Below are 21,489 nucleotides of genomic sequence, written 5' to 3' on the forward strand. Positions count from 1 at the left end.
AACAAAGATCTTGGTTTAAATGTTGTGGGAGGCCAATAAGAGAAACAGAGTCTCAAATAGATAAAAATCTGAGACTCCTCTTTTGACCCCTTTTATGATCCATACCTTCTCTTATTGAAAAACATTATAGCCTTATTGACAAACTTTAAGTTCTTAGCAAACCATCAGTCAAGAGGTTAATATTTTTTCCTTTGGTCAGAAATACAATTGCTTGGTTTTAGACAGTCAAGATCAAATCTAGACAAAACCTCCTCCAGTGGGGATTATTCATCCCTGAGAAAAGTATCCCAGACTTAGTTTACTGATAATGGGCCAGCCAAAATTCTGCCTTGGCCTTGTTCTATTTTGAAGCCAACGAGATTTTTTGTGCTTTGATATGTCATAATTTGTAATTTCTGTGCAACTGCAAAGTTCCTTTGTATGTGTGTGAATTGGGTTTGGTATACAATATAAAAATAAAATCCTAAGCTCACTGCCAGAGACATAACAGCAGCATCAGCTAACAGAAAGATAGTCTTCTGTGTCCTGTTACTTTCTTATCAACTAAGCCATCCTTATTCGATTATTTGGAGATGTTGGATAGCTTTCAACAAAATGTCTTTGATGTTCCTTTTTTGTTGTAGGTTCATAATTTATTAAAAAAAAGTGGGATTTTAACCAGTTTTCCTGACTCTAGGCCTGGGATACTCACTGCCTTGTGGGTTTTAAAACAATGCCACTCTTCACTAAATTTTTGGAAAATAGTTATTTTTCATAAAAATATAGATATGTTAACACAAATGGATTTATTGTTACTTAAAAATTAAATAGGTATTTTTTAATTAAGAATTTTTGTTATATATATCTCACATAAACAAAAGCTCTTTGGGTTCTTCAATAAAATTTAAAAAACCCTTACCTTACATGTTTTGGATTCAATGCTGTGTGTTGGTTCCACAGCAGTAAAGAAGAGTTAGGCACTGGTGGGTAAGTGACTTGGTCAGGGTCACACAGCTAGGAAGTGTCTGAGGTCATATTTGAACCCAAGACCTCTAGTCTCTGTGCCTGGCTCTCAATCCAATGAGTCACCTTCTCTTCAATAAATTTTTAAGCGGGGAAAGGAATCCTTAGACTTCTTCTAGGATACTCTCCAAGACTAAGATGCTGAGAAATTAGTAATCTGTCCAGGAGTTTCTTTCTCATCTGGAAGTTTACTATATCAATGAAATTACAGATCCCAGTCACTATCCTCAGGTTTGTAAATACTTAAATAATTCTTCAGAAACTGGTGTTCAAGTCTCACAAAGGAGCCGAGCCACAGGGGGTCCCCACCTTGTTAAAATATTAACATATCAATACCTCATTACCCCAATTTTTCCTGCCCCCCTCTTCCCCTCCAACCCTTCCTCCCAACAATCAGCTATGGAGGAAATCAATTTGACAAAGACCAACAAACAAACTCGAGGCAGTGTGGAAGTAACACATCCTTTACTAGGCTGGTATTTCACAAGCTTGATGCCCAGAAAACTGCTTAGCATTTTAAGAACAAACTATAAACTGCTCAATTCCATCCCACTGCAGGGACACTTGTAAGGGTATCAAGAGAAGCTCTCCTTATCTGTGCAGAGCGGGAACGCTTGCAGTACTACCCTTTGCCCTGCAGGGCTCACCACTGCAAGGCTCTCAGGCTCAAAAAGGAGCGGAGGCTACCTTCTGACAGTCAGCGCGGGACTCTCTGGCCGGGCCCGCGCAGACATCTATGATTCCCTTCCCCAGCCCCCACTTCTCCCATCTACCTTCCTAGCCTTTCCGTGGCGGCGGCTCTCCAGCCGCCAGGGGGCGCGCTCACCGCCGCCGCTGCCGCTCTTCGACCTGCGCTGCGATCGCGTCCGCCATATTGGCTGCCGCAGCTGCCGCCGCCGCCGCTGCCACCGCCGCCTCTGCCTCTTCCTCCTCCTCTACAGCCGCCACCGCCCTTAGCTGGTTCCTGTGTCCCGAGCGGTGGGGAGGAGAAGCGGGAACCGGTCGGAGGAGGAGGAAGAGGGTGGAGTGTGAGGAGAAGAAGGAGGGAGCAGAGGGTGGAGAAGAGAGGCCGAGCGCGGGGCGGAGAAGAGCAGGAGCCGCGGCGGCTCGGCCCCTCCCCCGCCCGCCCCGGCTGCGCTTCTGTTCCCCAGCCCGGAGCTCAGCTCGCCCCAGCAGCCATGCCGAGGCCTCGCCGTCCCTGAGGAACCCGCCCCCACCCCCCTTCCTTCTCACTTTGATTCCTACCCCGGCCCACAAGCGCCTTCGACCACTCCCGGGTTCCCCTGGGCGGCCCCTGGTCCCGTCCCCCCTTCTCTAGGCCGCCGCCGCCGCCTCCTCTTCCGCCACCGGGCGCTGGGGCCTTCGCACCGACAACATGGAGGCCGTGAAAACCTTCAACAGCGAAGTACGTATGGCAGGCCAGCCCCCCAGCCTCTTTTTCCCCTCACTCCCGCGGGAAAGGGCAGCGGGTGGGACCCAGGCGGGTGGAAGTGCGGGGAGTTGGGGGAGCCTGGGCCGCCCCTCCCCCTCGGCCCTCGGTGGGAGGAGGGACGCCGGGGCCCAGGGCCGGGGATGTGGATGGGGGGTTGGGGGGCGGGCGGGATGAAGGCTTTGGCGCGTCCACTTAAATGTCCTTGGGTTTGGAGGGGAGACCAAAGCACCTGGCGCTCCCCCAAAACTGACGGGGTTCATTTCTAGTAGTTAATTCTCCACCATCCCTTCGACTCCCCACTAGATGTTACCCCCCACTTGACTTCCCTAGGACTAGGCTCAGGGCTCCAGGGGCCTTGGTAGCTCGAAATAGATAAATGACTTTCGAGGGAGGTTACTTTAAGAGGCTAGAGAATCTTATTAAGGGGGTGGTGATCGGTTGTGGTCCCATTACACGTGTGTTTATTACTGGGATGCTGTTGACTAGGTAACCACCCAGAGAAACATGCAAAGTAGATGGAGGATAGGAAGGAGAGGCTATTCTGCAATTCTTTCTATCTTTCAACCCCCCCACCCCCAACACACCACGAAATAATACGGAAATGGTGACAGAGGCCTGTCTCTTAGCTGAGGTGGAAAGCAGAGGCATCTCACAAGGGGGTATCTCAGATATAATGATACCTAAAGATTGTGTGACTGTTAACTGAGCAGGCCCACTTGGATTGTCTTATTTTCATTAACTATTTCACTGACTCTACTAATCTGAAGAAAGACTTTGTTAGATTACTGAAGAAGCATTATTTTTCTGTTATAACTAAACTTAAAAAAATTAAAAACAAGCATTTTTTCAAGGATACTAGGAAATGTATCAGTTAAAATAAATAATCTATATAACAGGATTCTTTTGCTTACATATATGCACATGAAAACCAAGTGCTTTATCAGGAAATCTGTATTTAAAGAAAATTGCACCTTGTCCACTTTTAGTTGCCTAGTTTGGCATTTATTTTTCTATTGATTTAATGCCTATCACTACATGTAATTTTAGCACTTATTTTACTAAAGTAAAGCAAACATATCCTATAATATTAATAGTAACTTCATGTCAAAATATCTTCTCATGTTAACTGTAATTTTCTAGGTAAGAAGGAACTTTAAAATCTTTTAACAGCTTTAATTTCATTGTTTCCACTTAAAAAAATTTTTTTCCAGTTGGTCCTGGGAAAATGTGCTTTTTGACCATTAGGAAAATAGGCCAAATATGAAGTTGGACAACTTTCATAGGAACAATCTTTACATGGTACAACAGAATGTAATGGAATTATGGGGAAAAAAACTTCTCAATTTTTTTGAAGTGAACAAGTATTTATTAAGTACTTAATATGTACAAGTCACTGAATCCAGAATTGACAATTTAACAGAATTTATATTCACTGACAGAGGAATTGAAAAAAGCCATTAAAGAGAAGATTTTTTTTTGAATTTTCTCCTTAATTCATGGCTATCTTGTGTCAACACCTGTGTTTAGAAGGTTATAGTTGACACTGGGTAGTGTTATAAAAAGCCCTGAAAGCATAGATTGAAAAGTACAAATACTATATATGGGTATTGATATCTTACTATACCTTACAGGAAAAAATAATAAGTTTGAAATAGTTTTTATTAGTGATTAGAATATGAAATATTACTATTTTATTCAGGAATGGATAAAAAACTATGAAACTCTTTCACTAATTTTCACCCATGTTTGATAAAAACAATTTTGAGAACGATCTTTGGAACTAGATAGCACTATTAGGTGTGTGGGGATTGCCAATTTATACTCCTCAAAACATTTAAGTGATAGTTGTACTCATTCAAGTTGTATGTTCTTTTGCATAATAAACTTAACCAAATGGTTTATTTTCCTTATGAGGATAAGTCAGAAGTAGAGACCTTTAAAACATTATTAAAGGACACAGTTAAATAGATATGTCATAAGTTTTAGGTATAACTTTAAAATAACGAGACATTTGATCTCTAGCACTTTTCTTTCCAGAACTCAAAGCATCCATCACACAGACCATATGTAGTTATTTTGTAACAAAATATCTTAATTCTTGTTTTCCATTTGAAAATGTGATAAAATTGAATCTGGATGAATTTTAAAATTAAGAGTAAAAATTGACTGGACTCCAGAGTTGAAGAAGTGTTATAAATCTGAGAAATATTCCTCCTTTTATAGAAAGCATAGATACTGCTTTTAAGCTTTGTATTTAAAGGCAGTTTCTTTGAACTTTTCTTGACATATGATACATTTCACTTTAAAATAAAATTCATGTTCGTTCAGTGAATTATTTTTTAAAGAATATGTCAGATAATGATAATTACTCAGTAATTAATGTTTCTTTTATCTCCATTTAAAAAATTAGAAATTAAAAATGTCACTTTGGAAGACTTCTATTTGTTGAGTTTTCCTTAAATGAATAATTCATCTTTGAACTGAGACCTTAAGACTTTTTTTTTTCTCTATTCAATTTTATGGCTTTAGTTTTAGCGAAAGAAACATAGTTGAGTAACGTATGGAAACTTACAGGTCAGATTTTTTTTCTCTACTTTTAGGCTGGCATAATTATTTTGAACATTAATCCTGTAGATGAAATAAAATAGAAGTTAAAAATAGAAAATAGCTGCACTGCTTCCTAACTGTTTCAGTGGCGGAAGGACTACCAACACCCTTTTCTTTTGGAATAAGGAGAGTAAACTGCTGATATGAAACTGCAGATAGGATATTCATTCTTATTTTTAGCCACTTGATAAACTTGTTTCCTTCAAATCTAAATGAGATTGAGACCTAACATTTGATTGATAATTGTCTATTAAGATAAGTTTGAGCTAAATTAAAGTTTCCAACTATTACCTCCTAAACTATAAAGGAGAGAGAGAGAGAGTGTGTGTGTGTGTGTGTTTGTGTATTTGTGTTTATTGTTGTTGGCAGTGGGATGATGAAATCATTTGGGGCCTGGCTTTTGTTAAAAGATCTATCATATATAGGACCACTAAAATTTATGGTTTCTGAAGACCCTCCTTGATTGCTGATGATATAACAGGTTATATAACACGTATGTGTGTATATATGAGAATGTGTATATATACATATAGACATGCCATGTGTATACATGTGTGCACTTCTGTGTATATGTATATATTATGTATACAAATGGTAGCATAAACTGGGTGCAAATTATTGTGGTAGGAAGGTTTTTAAAAAACATGATCCTTGCTTTTTATTTCTTTGACTTGTGGGAGAACACTTGTACATGTGCAACAACTTTGGCTGTTTAAAATATTATACATGAAAAACAAATACAAAATGAAACTACTAATTGAATGAATTGGGTAGGCTTAGTCAGTGATATGGCTTCCTAGAATTTTAGAACTTTGAGCTAGTTATTGAGTTTTTCTTCCAGGCAGATTTTCAAGGTAGCACACGCTCAATTTCATCTAGTTGTATTTTGTTCTGTTTTTATTTGTTCTTCATTTCTCTCATTGGTTTGAGTATACTGAATAGTACAGTTTTAATTGTGATGTAAGATGTCCAGATTTCCATAAGATATGAAGTATTTTAAAAGAAATTGGAGGTTGATTTTATATTTGCATTAATTTTAATAAAAAAGACAAGATCTAATGATCTTTAGGCTCTTTGGATCCCCCCAAGCTCTCAGAATTCTTTCTTTTAGGACCTTTTTGTTAGCAAGACAACTTACTGTCATAGTTACTTCTAGGGCTAAGAACTCCAGTACTAGCATACCATCTGATATTTCCATTGCACTTCCCACTATTCTGCTGTCTGTATCTTCACAGCTATTCCCAAAGCATAACCTATCTCCAGTTCTATAAACAGAATCTGCATTGTGACTTTAATTTGGATATTTTTCCAGGGCCCAGTAGCACCTACATCTGACTCTGGGAGGGATAACAGAAATGAATTTATAGAAAAAAATAGGCAATGACAACGAACTTACCTGGAAGGGAACATGAAGAATATATGTACAGTTTATGCATTAAAATGACATATGTAAAGAAAATTTGGAGAGATACTAAACTTTTGACATTACTTTTCATTTTTTTCTCAATTTTATGAATATACAACATCACCTTTTTTCTTGTTTATTTAAAATTATATGGGTGGGGACAGCTGGGTGGCTCAGTGGATTGAGCGCCAGGCTCAGAGATGGGAGGTCCTGGGTTCAAATCTGGCCTCGGACACTTCCTAGCTGTGTGACCCTGGGCAAGTCATTTGACTCCCATTGCCTAGCCCTTATTGCACTTCTGTCTTGGAGCCAATACATAGTATTCCAAGACAGAAGGTAAGGATTTTTTATTTTTTAAAAAATGATATGGGAAAGGAATGATTCCAATGTATGGATTTTATAGTTTGCTGAAGGTTAAACAAACTTTTAAAAAAATGTCATATATTGTAGAGTAGTCCATGAAGAATTGGATTTGGGATTGGGAAACCATAGTCCAATCCCAGCTCTCTAACTTGTCATAGCATATCTCTGAGCCTCAGCTTCCTCATCTGCAAAATGAAGAATTGAATTAGATGTTTTCTAATCATAAAATTACTTGATTTTTGAAATACCGTATATTTTATTTTTTCTTTGTTGACTGAGAATTCTAGAATTCCATTATCACCTTAATCATTCTGAACACCCATTTTTATTGCACAGTATTTGTATATGAAGGTGATAGGAAAAAAAATAGGCATTGACAATGAACTTAGCTGCAAGGGAACATAGATATGAGATTTTGGAAGTAGAAATTAAAAGAATTCCTGAGACTAGATGTTAATTCTCCTTTTCTTAAATTAGAATATAAATAGATTCCATTTCATTGATGGTTCCACAAAATAGAATTTTCTTGTAGTCCAGATTTTAATACATTATTTTTTTTTGTTGGTCAGAACTTTTTCCTTGATTTTTTTTTCTCACAGTATAAAATTTACATAGAGTAAAAACTTGTAATAATGTTCTATCAACCAGAAAGTTTATCAATACTGCCACTATATTTACATTTACAATAAAATAATTGATGTTAGGTAAAGACCCTCAAGTATTGTAAGATCCTTAAATGTCTCCTTAATAATGAAAGAAAAATTAAATTGTGTTCAGTGTAATTCATGTTAAGTGTTTTTTATTGTGTTCTAAAAGTTCTGAAAACTGGCAATCCAAATATGGTATATTGAAATCGCTTCCCAGAATATTTGATTAACTATCATTCATTAATTGTTCCAGATTGGTCAGTTTTGGTTTCTTTTTGGTGGGTTAAGGGGAGGACATCTATATTGGTTGAGAATGAGTGGTGATGTTGCTTTTGACAATTTTAGATTTCTCTTTGTAGAGTTAGTTTTACTGCCATCGGGTTCATTTCTAGCTCATTTGGCTATGGCCTTGAACTTTGACTGAGCCCCTGAACTCCTAGGTGAGGTCATTTTGTAGGTTTATTTTCTCAACATCTCTCTCTGCTCCTCTCTCTCAGGATTGTGCCTCTACTCCTGCTTGTACAGACTGCTTTTTCCAGCAGCATGGACACGAGAAGCATAGTAAGACCAATGCAACCCACATAAGGCAGACCATATGGAAAATGTTGGGTTTAGAACTAGTAGTAAGATGGTACTTTACTTATATGGGCCATATTTGGGAAATGGAAGGCAATAACTTTTATCACTTGAATATAATGACAGGTTGAGGGGAGGATATTCAGGAAATTTGTTGTGTGATTTCTTTTTTTTAAATGGGCTATGTACAGGAAGAGTATTACTACTTAATAGTGATATGTGAATACTTGTAAATACTTGTTCTATCTGCTTACATTCTGTTCCATAACAGCTTTATTATTCATTTAGTTGTTTAGTATTCAATATTAATATATATCTTACCTTTTCTGAAAATCTGCAGAGATGTCATAAAGTTCTTACTGAATTTCTTTTCAGTATTACACTTATCCAATATTGATAAAATTGTTTTAAAATCCAATGAAGGAATTGGGGAAATGATTATTAAACCTAAAATTGTCCCTTTCCTATTTTCTTTAAAAAGTAGTTTAAAGTATTGATTTTTATTTTAATAACAGAAAAGCAGATTGTACTGGAAGTACTATGATGAGGCATGCTGATGAGACCAATAGCAATAAACAACCATTTTTGTATAGGAAGGAGTTTAGTTAAAATTTTCATTGATAGCAAACTATTGTGATTACATTTGTTACTTCTGTTTTGACCTAATTTTTTTGATCATTCTTATTTTTTATAAATTTTGCCAGGGGATGATTATAGATTTTTTTTTTTTTGCTACACATGGCAACATTATTAAATAATAAACTTTAAGGAATGGATATGGTATGTTACTTGAAAACATGAAATTATTGAATTTTGAGTTTTCAGATTTACATATACCTGAATTTATTTTTTGCTTTATTCATTCTTAATTTTGACCTTTGATTGAAAAAGTCAGTCATAATACTATTTGGGATTGGATTCCATTTTACTCTTATTTTTAGGATAGGGTGGATTTACAGGTTTTATAGAACCATAGTGAATATCAAACAAGAACTCTACTACTGGATAAGGGATTTTCATTGTCTGGTGCTGATGGCATTATTTCCACTCTCCTGTGTTGGCATAAATCTGTCTGTCTGATACTCCCTGTATTAATGTCCTGTGTACTACCTCTAGTTTGCCTAGCATGTTCCCTTGGGGGACTGGGTAGATATTACTAGATTTGGTAGACATGAGTGTAGAACACTATTTTGCTTTAAGATAGAGATCAATAAAAAAAGTGAGTTATGTAAAGTTATATTTTATAGCCACCTAGTATATAAGGGGATGGTTATATTTGGCTATTTCTGAAGCCCCATGTTCATATAAAACTAGTGCTTTAGGATATGTTTGCATTTATGAATGATGAGAATAATTGATATGTGAAATTAGGATCAAATGAAATAATATATAAGCACTTTGCAGACCATAAAGCCTTATATAAGTAATAGATATTAATACGGACAATTCTATAGTCAGCTATTAAGATAGGCTTCAAATTTAGGAGCTTAGAGGAATGAAGCAAAATGTTAATTTTTTGTGTGGTTGTTTTAGTGTCTCCAAGTGTATCAAGGAGTTTACTTAGTTTACTAACCTTTAAAAGAGGCAACATGGCATAATGGATATAGAAAGTTGGTGTTGGAGTCAGGAAAACCTGGATTCAAGTCTTTTGACATTAGATATGTGGCCATGGGCAAATTTTTTTCTCAGTTCTTCAGGTATTTAAAATTATTGTGTGTCACCCATCTGATTTGGGTGAAGAAGTTTCCACACTGAGAGTTTCTCCATAAAGATGAAAACAGGTCCAGAAATGAGCAAAAAGAAGCCTTAAAAATATTAGTTTTTATTCTATTTGTTAAAAAGCTTAGTAATCTATTTTCAATCTCCAGTTTGAACTTGAAGGCTGAAATTTTGGGGAGAATGTAGGATTATCTCTATATACCACTATAGAGCTTATAGTATAGTTGTGGGAATTTATGACTTCATGGTAATTATATAATATTTAATTGAATAATTTTAGTCTTTCAAAATATGTTTAACTCTTAATCAGTTGCTCCCTTAATGAAATGGTGTTTGATATAACAAAATATCAACATGAACTCTAAGAATGTCTAAAATATTAACAATCCCTTTGATTTCATTGTGATCTTATTTTAATCTGTTATTATTGACTATAATAAGCAGTCTATATTATCAGTAATGATGCTTCATTGATCAGGACTACTATACAAGTCATAATAAATATAACAATGACAATAAGTTTTTCCATCCTTGATTTGACAAATGTAAAATTTGTTTATAAATAATTTTCTATACCTCCACAGTCACTATTATTTTTTTAAGTATCTCATTTTTCAAGTATCTTTTATGTTTGTCTAATTCACTATGTAAAGAAGACACCTTACTCTTTTTTGGTGCTTTGCACTTTTTAAAAAAGGTTTTTAACATACTTTATGTAATCCCCACAATTACCTTTCTTTGCAGATTAGAACAGGGCAGCTAGATGTTACAGTGGATAGAGTGCTGGGCCTACAGCCAATAAGACATCTTCCTGAGTTCAAATCTTGATGTAGCACCATCTTTGTGTCCCCATATAAGTCACTTAACCTTGTTTGCTTCAGTTTCCTCATCAAGCCAATTCAGTATCTTTGCCAAGAAAACCCCAAATAGGGTTAGTGAAGTGTCAGACAGACTGAAAATGACTGAACAGATGAGAACATTAAGGCATGGAGTGACTTAATCTATTAGTGAATCTCATGATAGAGGTAGGACAAAAACCTAGGTCTAGGCTTTCTATCTCCTCCCCTCATTTTTTTTTTAATAACACAATAAGCCCATAGAGAGAAACAATGTTAGTAGGAAGAAATTACACTTTAATTTCCCTTTACTTTTTGTACTGCTGGAGCAGTGGATAGAGTGTGGAATTAAGAGTTAGTAAGATCTGCCACAGACACTTTCTAGCTGGGTGACCCTAGGCAAATCCTTAACCTCCCTGTGTGTCAGTATCCTCATCTTTAAAATGGAATAAAAACAATAGCATTTGCCTAATAAGATTCTTTTGAGCATCAAGTGAATTAATATATGTAAAGGGCATTGCAAAACTTAAAAGTGCTATATAAATGCTATTATTATTATTATTATTCATGGAATCTCTAGGCCCCACAGACTTAGGTTTTTATTTTTAACATGGTACATTCTCCAACAAAACTTGATTTTAATGAAAAATACGATGCCTAGTAGAGATTATTATAATAGATTCAGTTTATAATTTGTTGTCCCTTCCATTACAATAGAGAAAATAATTTTTGAGCTTTGAGTATTGTTTCCATTAATACTGATTGTTTTTCAGTGATTTTTCCACATTATCTTGCCATGGGAAGAATAATCTTTCAGTGGTTACTATGTGCAGGTAACTGTTGAATGCTGATAGATATACAAAGTTTAGGTAAGACTTGATTTTTGTCTTGATGGAGCTTTGTAGTTTTATTGAGGAATAAGTTCTAATTCTCTGTGAAGTTGAGTGGAGGTAGGGTCAGGAATCAGGAAATACTTTGTGAAAGATCTGACTTTTGTGGTAAGTTTTAAAGGATCAATGGATTAAAAGGATAGAGAATATTTTAGGCATAGGGAACAGTGAGTCAGGGCATGAAGGCTAGAGAATTTTGGAGTGCTACAGGATGGAGTGCACTGAGTGTAGTATAGTTTGCTAGAATGGAGAATGTTTTGTTGGGAGGAATATGATGCAAATGGGTTGGTATCTGGTTTTAGAGGGTCTTCTCACTATCTTCTTAACTCTAATCTGGCTTCTAAGTTTATAATTTAACCTAAATTACTTTCTGCAAAGTTATTAGCAATCTCTTAATTGCCAAAACTAGTGGTCTTTTCTCACTTTTCATTTTTCTTGACCTTTTTGCAGCCTTTGATCTGGTCTATCCTCTTGATGCTTTCTTCTCTCCTGGTTTTCATAACACTACACTTTCTGCTTTTCCTCCTACTTTTTTAACTGCTTTATTTCACTTTTCTTTGCTGGGTCTTCTTCTAGGGGATGCCCACTAACCAATAGTGTCCTATGGGTCTTCAGCCTGGACCCTTTTTTTTCCTCTATATACTATTTTACTTGATGATCTTGTCAGCTCCCGTGGATTAAATTATCTGTGATTCTGTTACTCAAATATTCTTATCAGTTGTTTGTCCTTCTGAGGATTAGTAACATCATGGGGTCTTGACTTAACTTGCATTTAGGTTGGATCTAAGTGAGACAGAGTTACAAAAAGTTTTTGGCCTCAGTCTCTTCCAGAATCATTGAAGTCCAGTGGCAGGACAAATGCCAAAACAATTGGTGATGGCCTGGAATGCAGCAGCATAAATGTCTGGTCAAACTCTTAAGCACTCCATAGCACCTACTTCAGCCACCTTCATGGCCAGTGGAACAAATTGTTCTCATCTTCCCATTATACTGGGGGAAGTCTTCACATGCTTGAGGTAGAAGCCTGTTGGTTACCCTTGATTTAGCACTTCTGTCTAGATGGTTTTACTAGGACATGACTACTGTAGATCCTGCAGTTTCTTGGAGCTACAGGTGAGAGTTGAGTGAAAGATGGGACATTAAAGGTGGACAGGCTTAGCACACCCTCACACTAGGAGTACTAGTCCTCCTTGAACACTCCATACACCCCACTTATCTAGTTCTAACCTCTTTGCTGATCTCTAGTTTTACATACCCAGCTGCCTATTAGACATCTCAAACTGAATGTTCTGTGGATGTCTTAAATTTTATACATTCAAAACATTGTTTTATCCCCAAACCTTTCTCCCCATTCTCTTTTACTTTTGAGGTTATCACCATTCTCCCAGTTTCTCAGGCTTGAAACTTAGGTGTTATTCTCAGTTCTTCACTCTCTGTCCTAAATATCCAATCTATTACCAGGGCCTGCCAATTTCACCTTTGTAACACCTCTCTTTTGTCCCCTTCTTTGCTATATCACTGCTGCTACCCTCTGCAGTCTCTTATCCCTTCATGGCTGGACTTTTCCAGTAGCTTTCTGGTTGGTTTCCCTGCCTTAAGTTTTCCCTTATTATGTTTCATTGTAAAAAGTGAGAGACTAGGAGCAAATCTGAGTAAACTGACATATTGTGAGAGGTGCTCATTACATGAGTCAGGGTCTAAGGACACACTCATCATGGTCTGAAACCCTGAACATTACAGCTTACAGATATTTATAATATGCTTAGAGTCCAAGTGGCATTGGGGAAAAACTGCAACTTCTTTCCTTCAGAGAGTAGAGCAGATGCTTTAACTCTTCCTCCCCTCCTCCTTAGGTATTAGCAAGGTCACATAAGGTGTCATGGAACCACATTAAATCCACAGAAAGAGGAAATCCGGGTGCCTCTTCTACCTTATGACACATCCCTTCTGCATTGTGATATGTTTCTGGACATTGAGAAAATGTACTAGGATGTTGAGGACAAAATGCTCTGAGTCAGGGGAGTGTGATAAAGTGATTGAGGGAGTTGCCCACCAGAAAATTAATCTTATTCTTATTCCTACTATCATACCATAATTATGATTACTAATTATTCTCTCTTATGATTGGGGATTATTGTTTCTTAAACTAAATTATTCATCAACTAATAATTGGAACTAGTACTATTAAATCAACAGGTACAGTCTAAGAGATTAACCAGATTAATGAACAAGAATGATTAGAAGCCAAGTGATTGTAATTTTTGCTTTACACCATCCTTGCCTCAGCTGTCAAGATGATCTTCCTAAAGTGAAGCTTTTGACCAGGCACCTCCCTCCCCCCAAACTGCAATGTCTCCCCATCACTTCAAGGTTCAAATATAAAGATCTTCTATTTGGATTTCAGAGACCTTCATAAACTGCCACCAATCCTCCCCTCTTCAGTCTCACCTTAAATTCTCATCATTCCTCTTAATATATTCTTCTATTTGCAAGATTTACCTCTTTGCTGTTATTCCATCAAGACACTTTACCTCTCTCCTCTGGATAGTTTCACTTGCTCTCCCCTGTGCTTGGAATACTCTCCTTCCTCTTCTTTGCCTATTCTTCAAGTTCCAGCTAAAATCTGGCCTTTGCTGGCAAAGTCTTTCCTGATCCCCCTTAATTCTAGTACCTTTCCTCTATTGGTTTTCCCCTGTATGTAATTGTCCTATACATAATTTGTTCACATTTATTTGACTGTTGTAGCAAAGTACCATTTGCATGGTACCTAAGAAATATATACTTAATAATTTTAAATGTCAAGACAAGGAATTTGAACTTGATTGGCAACAGAGATTTGCTGACATTTAGTGTTCAGTAGCCCATGTTTTTCTGGTGTCAATATGTACTATGGTGTTTGGTTCTGCATGCTACATTTTAAAAAGGATCTTAATTAGTTGGAGAGTGTCTGGAGAAAGATAGCTATGATGGTGAAGAAACTGAGGATGTTTAACCCAGAGATGAGATTTAGTGGGCATATCAGAGACACTTCAAATTTGAAAGGCCTCACATGAGTAGAGAAATAGGAACAGTGGGCAGAAGTTGCAAAAAGATGAATTTTGGTTTAATTTATATTCATTAGAGCTATCCCAGAGTCAAATGAGCTGTCCTGAGAGATACTGATTTCTATTTCTTGGAGTTCTTCAAGGAAAGTGTGAATGACTACTTGTTGAAAATGTTTTAGAAGAATTATTTTTCAGGTATCTGTTGAATTAGATTATTTTTAAAGTTCCTTTCAGAATTCCCAGATTTTGGTAGTAGGGAGATTGCTGATCTTTTTGCTACAGGTGTTTGGTAGTGAATGGATTATCTTAGGCTTTGAGATAAAGAGGGAGAAAAGATATTGCAGACTTGGACTGACCAAAATTAAATAGGCAGTTAATGAATGAAGAGAAATGAACTTGTTCATAGAGATTGAATCTCTAATGTTAGCTTTAGTATTGTCAGGTATTATCATAGGCTAGAAAAGCTAAGATCATGACAACTGGCTCCATCACTTCCTGGCAAAATAGAGGGAGAAGAAATGAAAGCAGTGTCAGATTTTATATCCTTGGGTTCAACAATCCCTGCAGACAGTTACTCCATCCCTGAAATTAAAAGATGCTTGCTTCTTGTACAGAAAACTATGGCAAATCTGGACAGCATATGAAAAAGCAGAGATTGTACAGACAAAGGTCTGTATTGTCAAAGCTATAGTTTTACATTAATAATGTTTGGCTGTTAGAATTGGATTATAAGGAAATCTGAGCACTGCAGAATTGATGATTTTGAATTGTGGTACCAGAGAAGACATTTTACAGTCTCTTGGACAGCAAGAAGATCAAATCATGCAATTCTTTTTTTTTTTTTTTTTTTTTTTTTACTCTTACTTTCCATCTTGGAATGAATACTGTGTATTGGTTCCAAGGCAGAAGAGGGTTAAGGGCTAGGCAATGGGGGTTAAATGACTTGCCCAGGTCACACAGCTGGGAAGTGTCTGAGACAAGATTTGAACCCAGGACCACCTGTATCTGGGCCTGATTTTCAACCCACTAAGCCACCTCACTGCCCTCAAATCATGCAATTCTTTTTTTTTTAATTTATTTTTATTTTTTAGAAAAATTTTCCATGATTATGTGATTCATGTTCTTACTTTCCCCTTCACCCCCCAATCCCCCTAAACCCACCCTCCCCCCATAGCTGACATGTATTTCCACTGGTTTTAACATGTATCATTGATCAAGACCTATTTCCATATTATTGATAGTTGCATTGGTGTGGTCGTTTCGAGTCTACATCCCCAATCATGTCTGCATCAACCCATGTGTTCAAGCGGTTGTTTTTCTTCTGCATTTCCTCTTCTGCAGTTCTTCTTCTGAATGTGGGTAGTGTTCTTTTCCATAAGTTCCTCAGAATTGTTCTGGGTCATTGCATTGCTGCCAGTTGAGAAGTCCATTACATTCTATTTTACCACAGTGTATCAGTCTCTGTGTACAATGTTCTTCTGGCTCTGCTCCTTTCACTCTGCATCAGTTCCTGGAGGTCATTCCAGTTCACATAGAATTCCTCCAGTTTATTATTCCTTTGAGCACAATAGTATTCCATCACCAGCATATACTACAATTTTTTTCGGTCATTCCCCAATAGAAGGGCATACCCTCGCTTTCCAGGTTTTTGCCACCACAAAGAGCGCAGCTATAAATAGTTTTGTACATGTCTTTTTATCTATGATCTCTTTGGGGTACAAACCCAGCAATGGTATGGCTGGATCAAAGGGCAGGCGTTCTTTTATAGCCCTTTGGGCATAGTTCCAAATTGCCATCCAGAATGGTTGGATCAATTCACAACTCCTCCAGCAATGCATTAACATCCCAATTTTGCCACATCCCCTCCAACATTTATTACTCTCTCCTGCTATCATTTTAGCCAATCTGCTTAGGTGTCAGGTGGTACCAAATAGTGCAATTCTTAAAAGAAATTTACTCAGTCTATTCATTGGAAGGACAGATGCTGAAGTTGAAGCTCATGTACTTTGATTATATGAAAAGACAGGATACATTGGAAAAGACTCTACTGTTGGGAAAATTTGAAGGCAAAAGGAGAAGATGATGTTAGAGGTGAGAGAAAGTGGAGGTTAAAAGGGCCTGGTGTGCCATAGTCTACATAGTCATGAAGAATAAGATACAACTGAATAACAGAAAAAAGCAGTTAAAGACAATTGATTTGAGGTAATAGTTATCAGTCACTTTGAGTGTAAAGAGAAGGGATTAAGCATTCATTTTATTTCCATTCACTTAAAAAATGTATCTTCCTGGGAATTAATATCTGCTATCAGCAATTCACACTTTGAAAATGTTTATTACAGAAGGAGAAATACAGTTTTTAATGTTGAAAATTTTTTCTAAAGGGTGAAGAAAATTGTCTTTAGATGATATTACATTTCTAAAGTTCACTGAAATCATAAAATGGATTATGACCAATGGGTTTTCTTAAAGAGTAAAGAAAAATCTCAAAATAGATACAATTATGACTATACGAAATGGAAAAAAATTGAGGCATTATGATGTAGAACAATGATGGGCAAACTTTTTAAAGTTTTTAAAGTTCATCTGTCAGTTTCTAAGGCAACTCTTTTGAAGTTTCATTGTATTGTATCCTACTTATTGTATTCGTCAGATTAGGAATAATGTCACACTGCCCTATAGAACATTTCAGGGGGCCACATCTGGTCCATGGGCCAGAGTTTGCCCATCACTGGTGTAGAAGATAACTAGCTACGTAAGGAGCTAAGAGGACCTAGTATCAATCCTGCCTCTTAACATCTAATGGCTCTGTGACCCTGAGCATACCATTTAACCTCTCAGTGCTAGGCAGTTCTCTTAGACTTAAGTTGTAGATAAAGTGCCTACCTCCATTAGTAGAAAGAATTCCCTTATCCTGAGTTCTCCGTACTTAGAAAGTATCAGATCCAGGCTTTATCCCCACAAAAGAAAAAATTGGTTTGCTTTCCCTATCACATCAGAAATACATTTTTCTCTAATTTTCTGTTAATTAGGATTTTACTACTGTAAATTGCTTTCTTACGCCTCATAGTTATATGATACCCATCGTAAAACTTGACAGATTTATGTCAAAATGTTTACATTTAAGTGAAGTTTTCCGTATATGTTTTATGAACTACATTTGTAAATATTTTTAGAGAAATGCAGTTTCAAACTAAGCGATATTAATTCAGAAAGATACTATTTTAAAGACTAAAAGAGAATGATTTGTAATCGGAATGTCAAAGTACCAGCTTCAAGACTTCTTTATGTTGTAGTTAAATTTTTAAAAATATGAATATTGTTGCTTCTAAGGGGTTTTTAAAATTGTTTCTTTAAATAGGGTAAGCATTCTATATTGTTTACAGGATTGATTTTCTTAGCAAAAAAATTTTAATAGTTAACACTAAGCTTATTAGTTAATCAAGCCAGTTAGACTAGTTATCCTTTCCTAATTATCACAGATTTTCAATTTGTGTAGTCAGTCAGAATAAATAAGATTTTACTGTATCATAAGATGATAGTTTTTGCTTTAGAGAATTACTTTAAGAATTTTTCTTTGTGTATTAAAATGAACCAGTGATTGCTTTTGTTAAGTATTATAAAACATTTTAAGAAGTTTCTATTTTTAATATAGCCTTTTAATTAGGCATGCCTTTGTTTTTGAATGCTTTAAAAAATCTCCCCAATTGTCCACTCAATCTTTTTTTTTTTAAGTTGTTTTTTTTTTTTAAACCCTTGTACTTCAGTGTATTGTCTCATAGGTGGAAGATTGGTAAGGGTGGGCAATGGGGGTCAAGTGACTTGCCCAGGGTCACACAGCTGGGAAGTGGCTGAGGCTGGGTTTGAACCTAGGACCTCCTGTCTCTAGGCCTGACTCTCACTCCACTGAGCTACCCAGCTGCCCCCTGTCCACTCAATCTTAATAGCTTTGATCTTTCTTAAATAAGAAACTACTACTTTATCTTTACTAGCCTTTCATGATGATAGTTTTTAGGTCTCCTCAGTTGAAAGATAAAACCATGGAAAACAGAAATTATTGGTAAATCTACTTAGTCTAGAATATTGGTTTTCAAAGTCTAGTTCAGGGATGAGACCCTTTCCAGTGGTCTATGAGGTCAAAACTATTTTCATAGTAGGGTAAATATTAATAGATATAATCAATATAAGCCATATCTCTGGGGTGATTTTCAATAATTTTTAAGAGATTCTGTGTCCAAAAAGTTTGAGAAGCACTCACTAGTCTAGAAAATTAAGCTTTCTTGGGCAATAAGCTATTGGAATAAGTACAGATAAGCTATCTATGTAACAAGTCCATAGGACTTTGCAGGTTTTGGAGGCATTTGAAAAATTTTGTTGGGTAGTACTTAAATGTGTCATCAACTAAGATTTGGGGCAAAGATACTTGTATTATAAGATTAGTCTTTGTAACGGTTAAAATTTGGATTAGATAACTATATGTAACTGTAAATATGAATACCTTTACATAAAAAAGATATGGTAAAATCTAGAGCAGGTCCAGGTAGTAATATTGAAGTGGTATTTCCCCTCCAAAAAGAGTTTGTGAATACTATTTGATTCATTATTGTTCCTGAAAAAGCACTCTCACTTATTTAGCTAACAGTAATTTCTGTTGTACCCTAAGTTTCAGTATGTAAATCTGGAAACCAACAGAGAATAGCTAATGTTACTTACCTTTTTCTGAAGTGAAGCTACTTTCTTTTCCTTACCCCCAACACCTCCGTACTATTCCCTCAAGCTATCATTAGCCACTTCATCTTTCCTGTTCTCTGTGAAGACTGTTCAAGCTGTGAGGTTTTTCTCTTAATTTCTATATAGGAAATATATATAAGATGATCTATTATATTTGATGAATGTAAAAACAGTCATAGTCATTTATATTTTACATACGAATATTATAGTTGTGTATGTGTGAGCAAGTATATATGCATCTATATGTATATATGGCCTACTTATCTGGATATATTTACAAATTAAAATTTAAAAATCATAATTCAGTAGTCTTAAAAGTCTATTTAAAATTTTCTAAATTTCCAAAATATTGTGTTATAAAATATAAAATTCTTGCTGAGCAGATTAAAATGTTGCTTAGTATTTTACTAGGATGCTACAAGACATGATCTCAATTCAATTACCCTTTATTAAGTGTGCCCAGACACTGTGTACCCCCCCCCCCCATTTATAGCCACTAATTAATTGTAATGCTAAAATTCTAGTTGTTTTAATGAAAGCCCATTTTGTAATAGGATCCAGATTTAAGAGATGCCCTGGTTCGTACATTTTATATGATTGATTCTTGATTGTCATAGAATTTATAATCTCTGATTTTGGCCATTTTATTATTAATGCTATTGCATATTAGAGAAGGGGGGAAGGGAAGGAAAAGTGTGATTTGGGTCTGTAAATTTGTTCTCACTTTTTATAAAACGTTTGCTATTGAGGAAAACAAAAAAGATTAGAATGAGAATTGTCACAGATTCACAGTTAAAAGAAAGTTAAGAGAGGGTAGTCTAATCCTTGTTTTTGACAAATTAGGAAACTGAGGCCTACAGATTATAATCCTTTTCAAGATTGTGCAAGTTATAAATAGCAAATCTGCATTTTGGACCCATGTGTGTAAAATTATATTTACTGATTTACTAACCCTGGTAACCTTCATTTCTTCTTAAAGGCAGCTAAAGATTAGGGTTAAATGCTTGAAGCAAACCATGAGAGTTATAAGAAGTCATAGCTGATAGCAATATAAGGTGATATTAGAAAGGCACAACACGTGACCACTGTAGATGAACAATGCTAACTGTTTTAACAATGTTTATGAACATATTATATTTGTTGTTCAGTCATTTCTGGTCGTGCCTGACTCTTCATTTGGAGTTTCATCGGCAAAGACACTAAAGTGTTTTGCCATTTCTTCCTCCAGCTCATTTTGCAGATAAGAAAACTGAGGCAAATAGGGTTTAATGACTTGCCTTAGGGCAGTGATTCCCAAAGTGGGCACCCTGGTGGGTGCTGCAAGGATCCAGGAGGGTGGTGATGGCCACACCTTTTTTTGTATTACATTCTCTTCTGAGTTCAATAAATAGTTTCATAATCTCCAGGGGGCGCTAAGAATATTTTTTCTGGAAAGGGGGCGGTAGGCCAAAAAAGTTTGGGAACCACTGCCTTAGGGTCATAAAACTGTTAAATGTCTGAGACCAGATTTGGACTCAGGAACATGAATCTTTCTGACCCATTCCAGGCCCAGCACTCTATCCACTGTGCTACCTAGTTGCCCCTACAAATGTGATACAATAACATTTAATCAAAGCATTTACCTTGGTTAGCTTTTCAGAGCTAACCAACTCTAATGTTTGTATTCTAGATTCTATACTCTTTTACTTCTATGTAATAGCTTTGTTACTTATTTTTTCTCATGAATCTTTTAATGTCATTTTTTTCCTTTTAAGATTGAATCTCTCATCTTGGCCAGACTAGAAGTGCATTTGCTATCACTGACCTGATACTGTTGTTGATCAGCATAGGGGAGGTTTGACCTACCATTTCTAACCTGGGTTGGCCCCCTCCTTAAGCAGCTTGGTGACCCTCAACTCCTGAGGACTCTCAATATTGATCCTGAACTTAGTCTGGATACCTTTGGCTTCCCCCACAGCAGCTTTGAACTCTTGAATCTGAGATCTGCCATCCTCAGCCTCCTTGGATAGCAGTATCACATTTTCCACTGGCTTCTTCATTTGCTTGCAAACTTTTTGTCAAGTACTATTCTTGAAGTTCCATTCTTTCATTTTTCTTTTCTTTAGCAGTAATATGCTTATTCTCTCTCCTTTTTATATCCTTAATATTCTTGTTTTTTCAAACTCTAAGTGTAATGACTTTTTCTCCAACTTCATTTTTCCTGACCTTTGGGCTGTGATCTCATGATTACCCTCTCTGAA

At 36.4% G+C, this 21,489-nt stretch overlaps 1 protein-coding gene across 3 annotated transcripts in view; it reads left to right on the forward strand.

Annotated features, from left to right (window-relative positions):
* Window positions 1-1,873: 1,873 nt before the first annotated feature.
* SCAF8 (SR-related CTD associated factor 8) overlaps window positions 1,874-21,489 on the forward strand; it is a 210,797-nt gene continuing 191,181 nt past the window's right edge. For all 3 annotated transcript variants that reach the window (XM_044671741.1, XM_044671740.1, XR_006506054.1), the window contains exon 1: window positions 1,874-2,407. In XM_044671741.1, coding sequence (XP_044527676.1) covers window positions 2,378-2,407 — 30 coding nt within the window. In that variant the 5' untranslated portion in view covers window positions 1,874-2,377. The remainder of the gene's footprint in view (window positions 2,408-21,489) is intronic.

This window comes from Gracilinanus agilis, chromosome 4 (genome assembly GCF_016433145.1).
Source record: "Gracilinanus agilis isolate LMUSP501 chromosome 4, AgileGrace, whole genome shotgun sequence".
NCBI lineage: Eukaryota > Metazoa > Chordata > Mammalia > Didelphimorphia > Didelphidae > Gracilinanus > Gracilinanus agilis.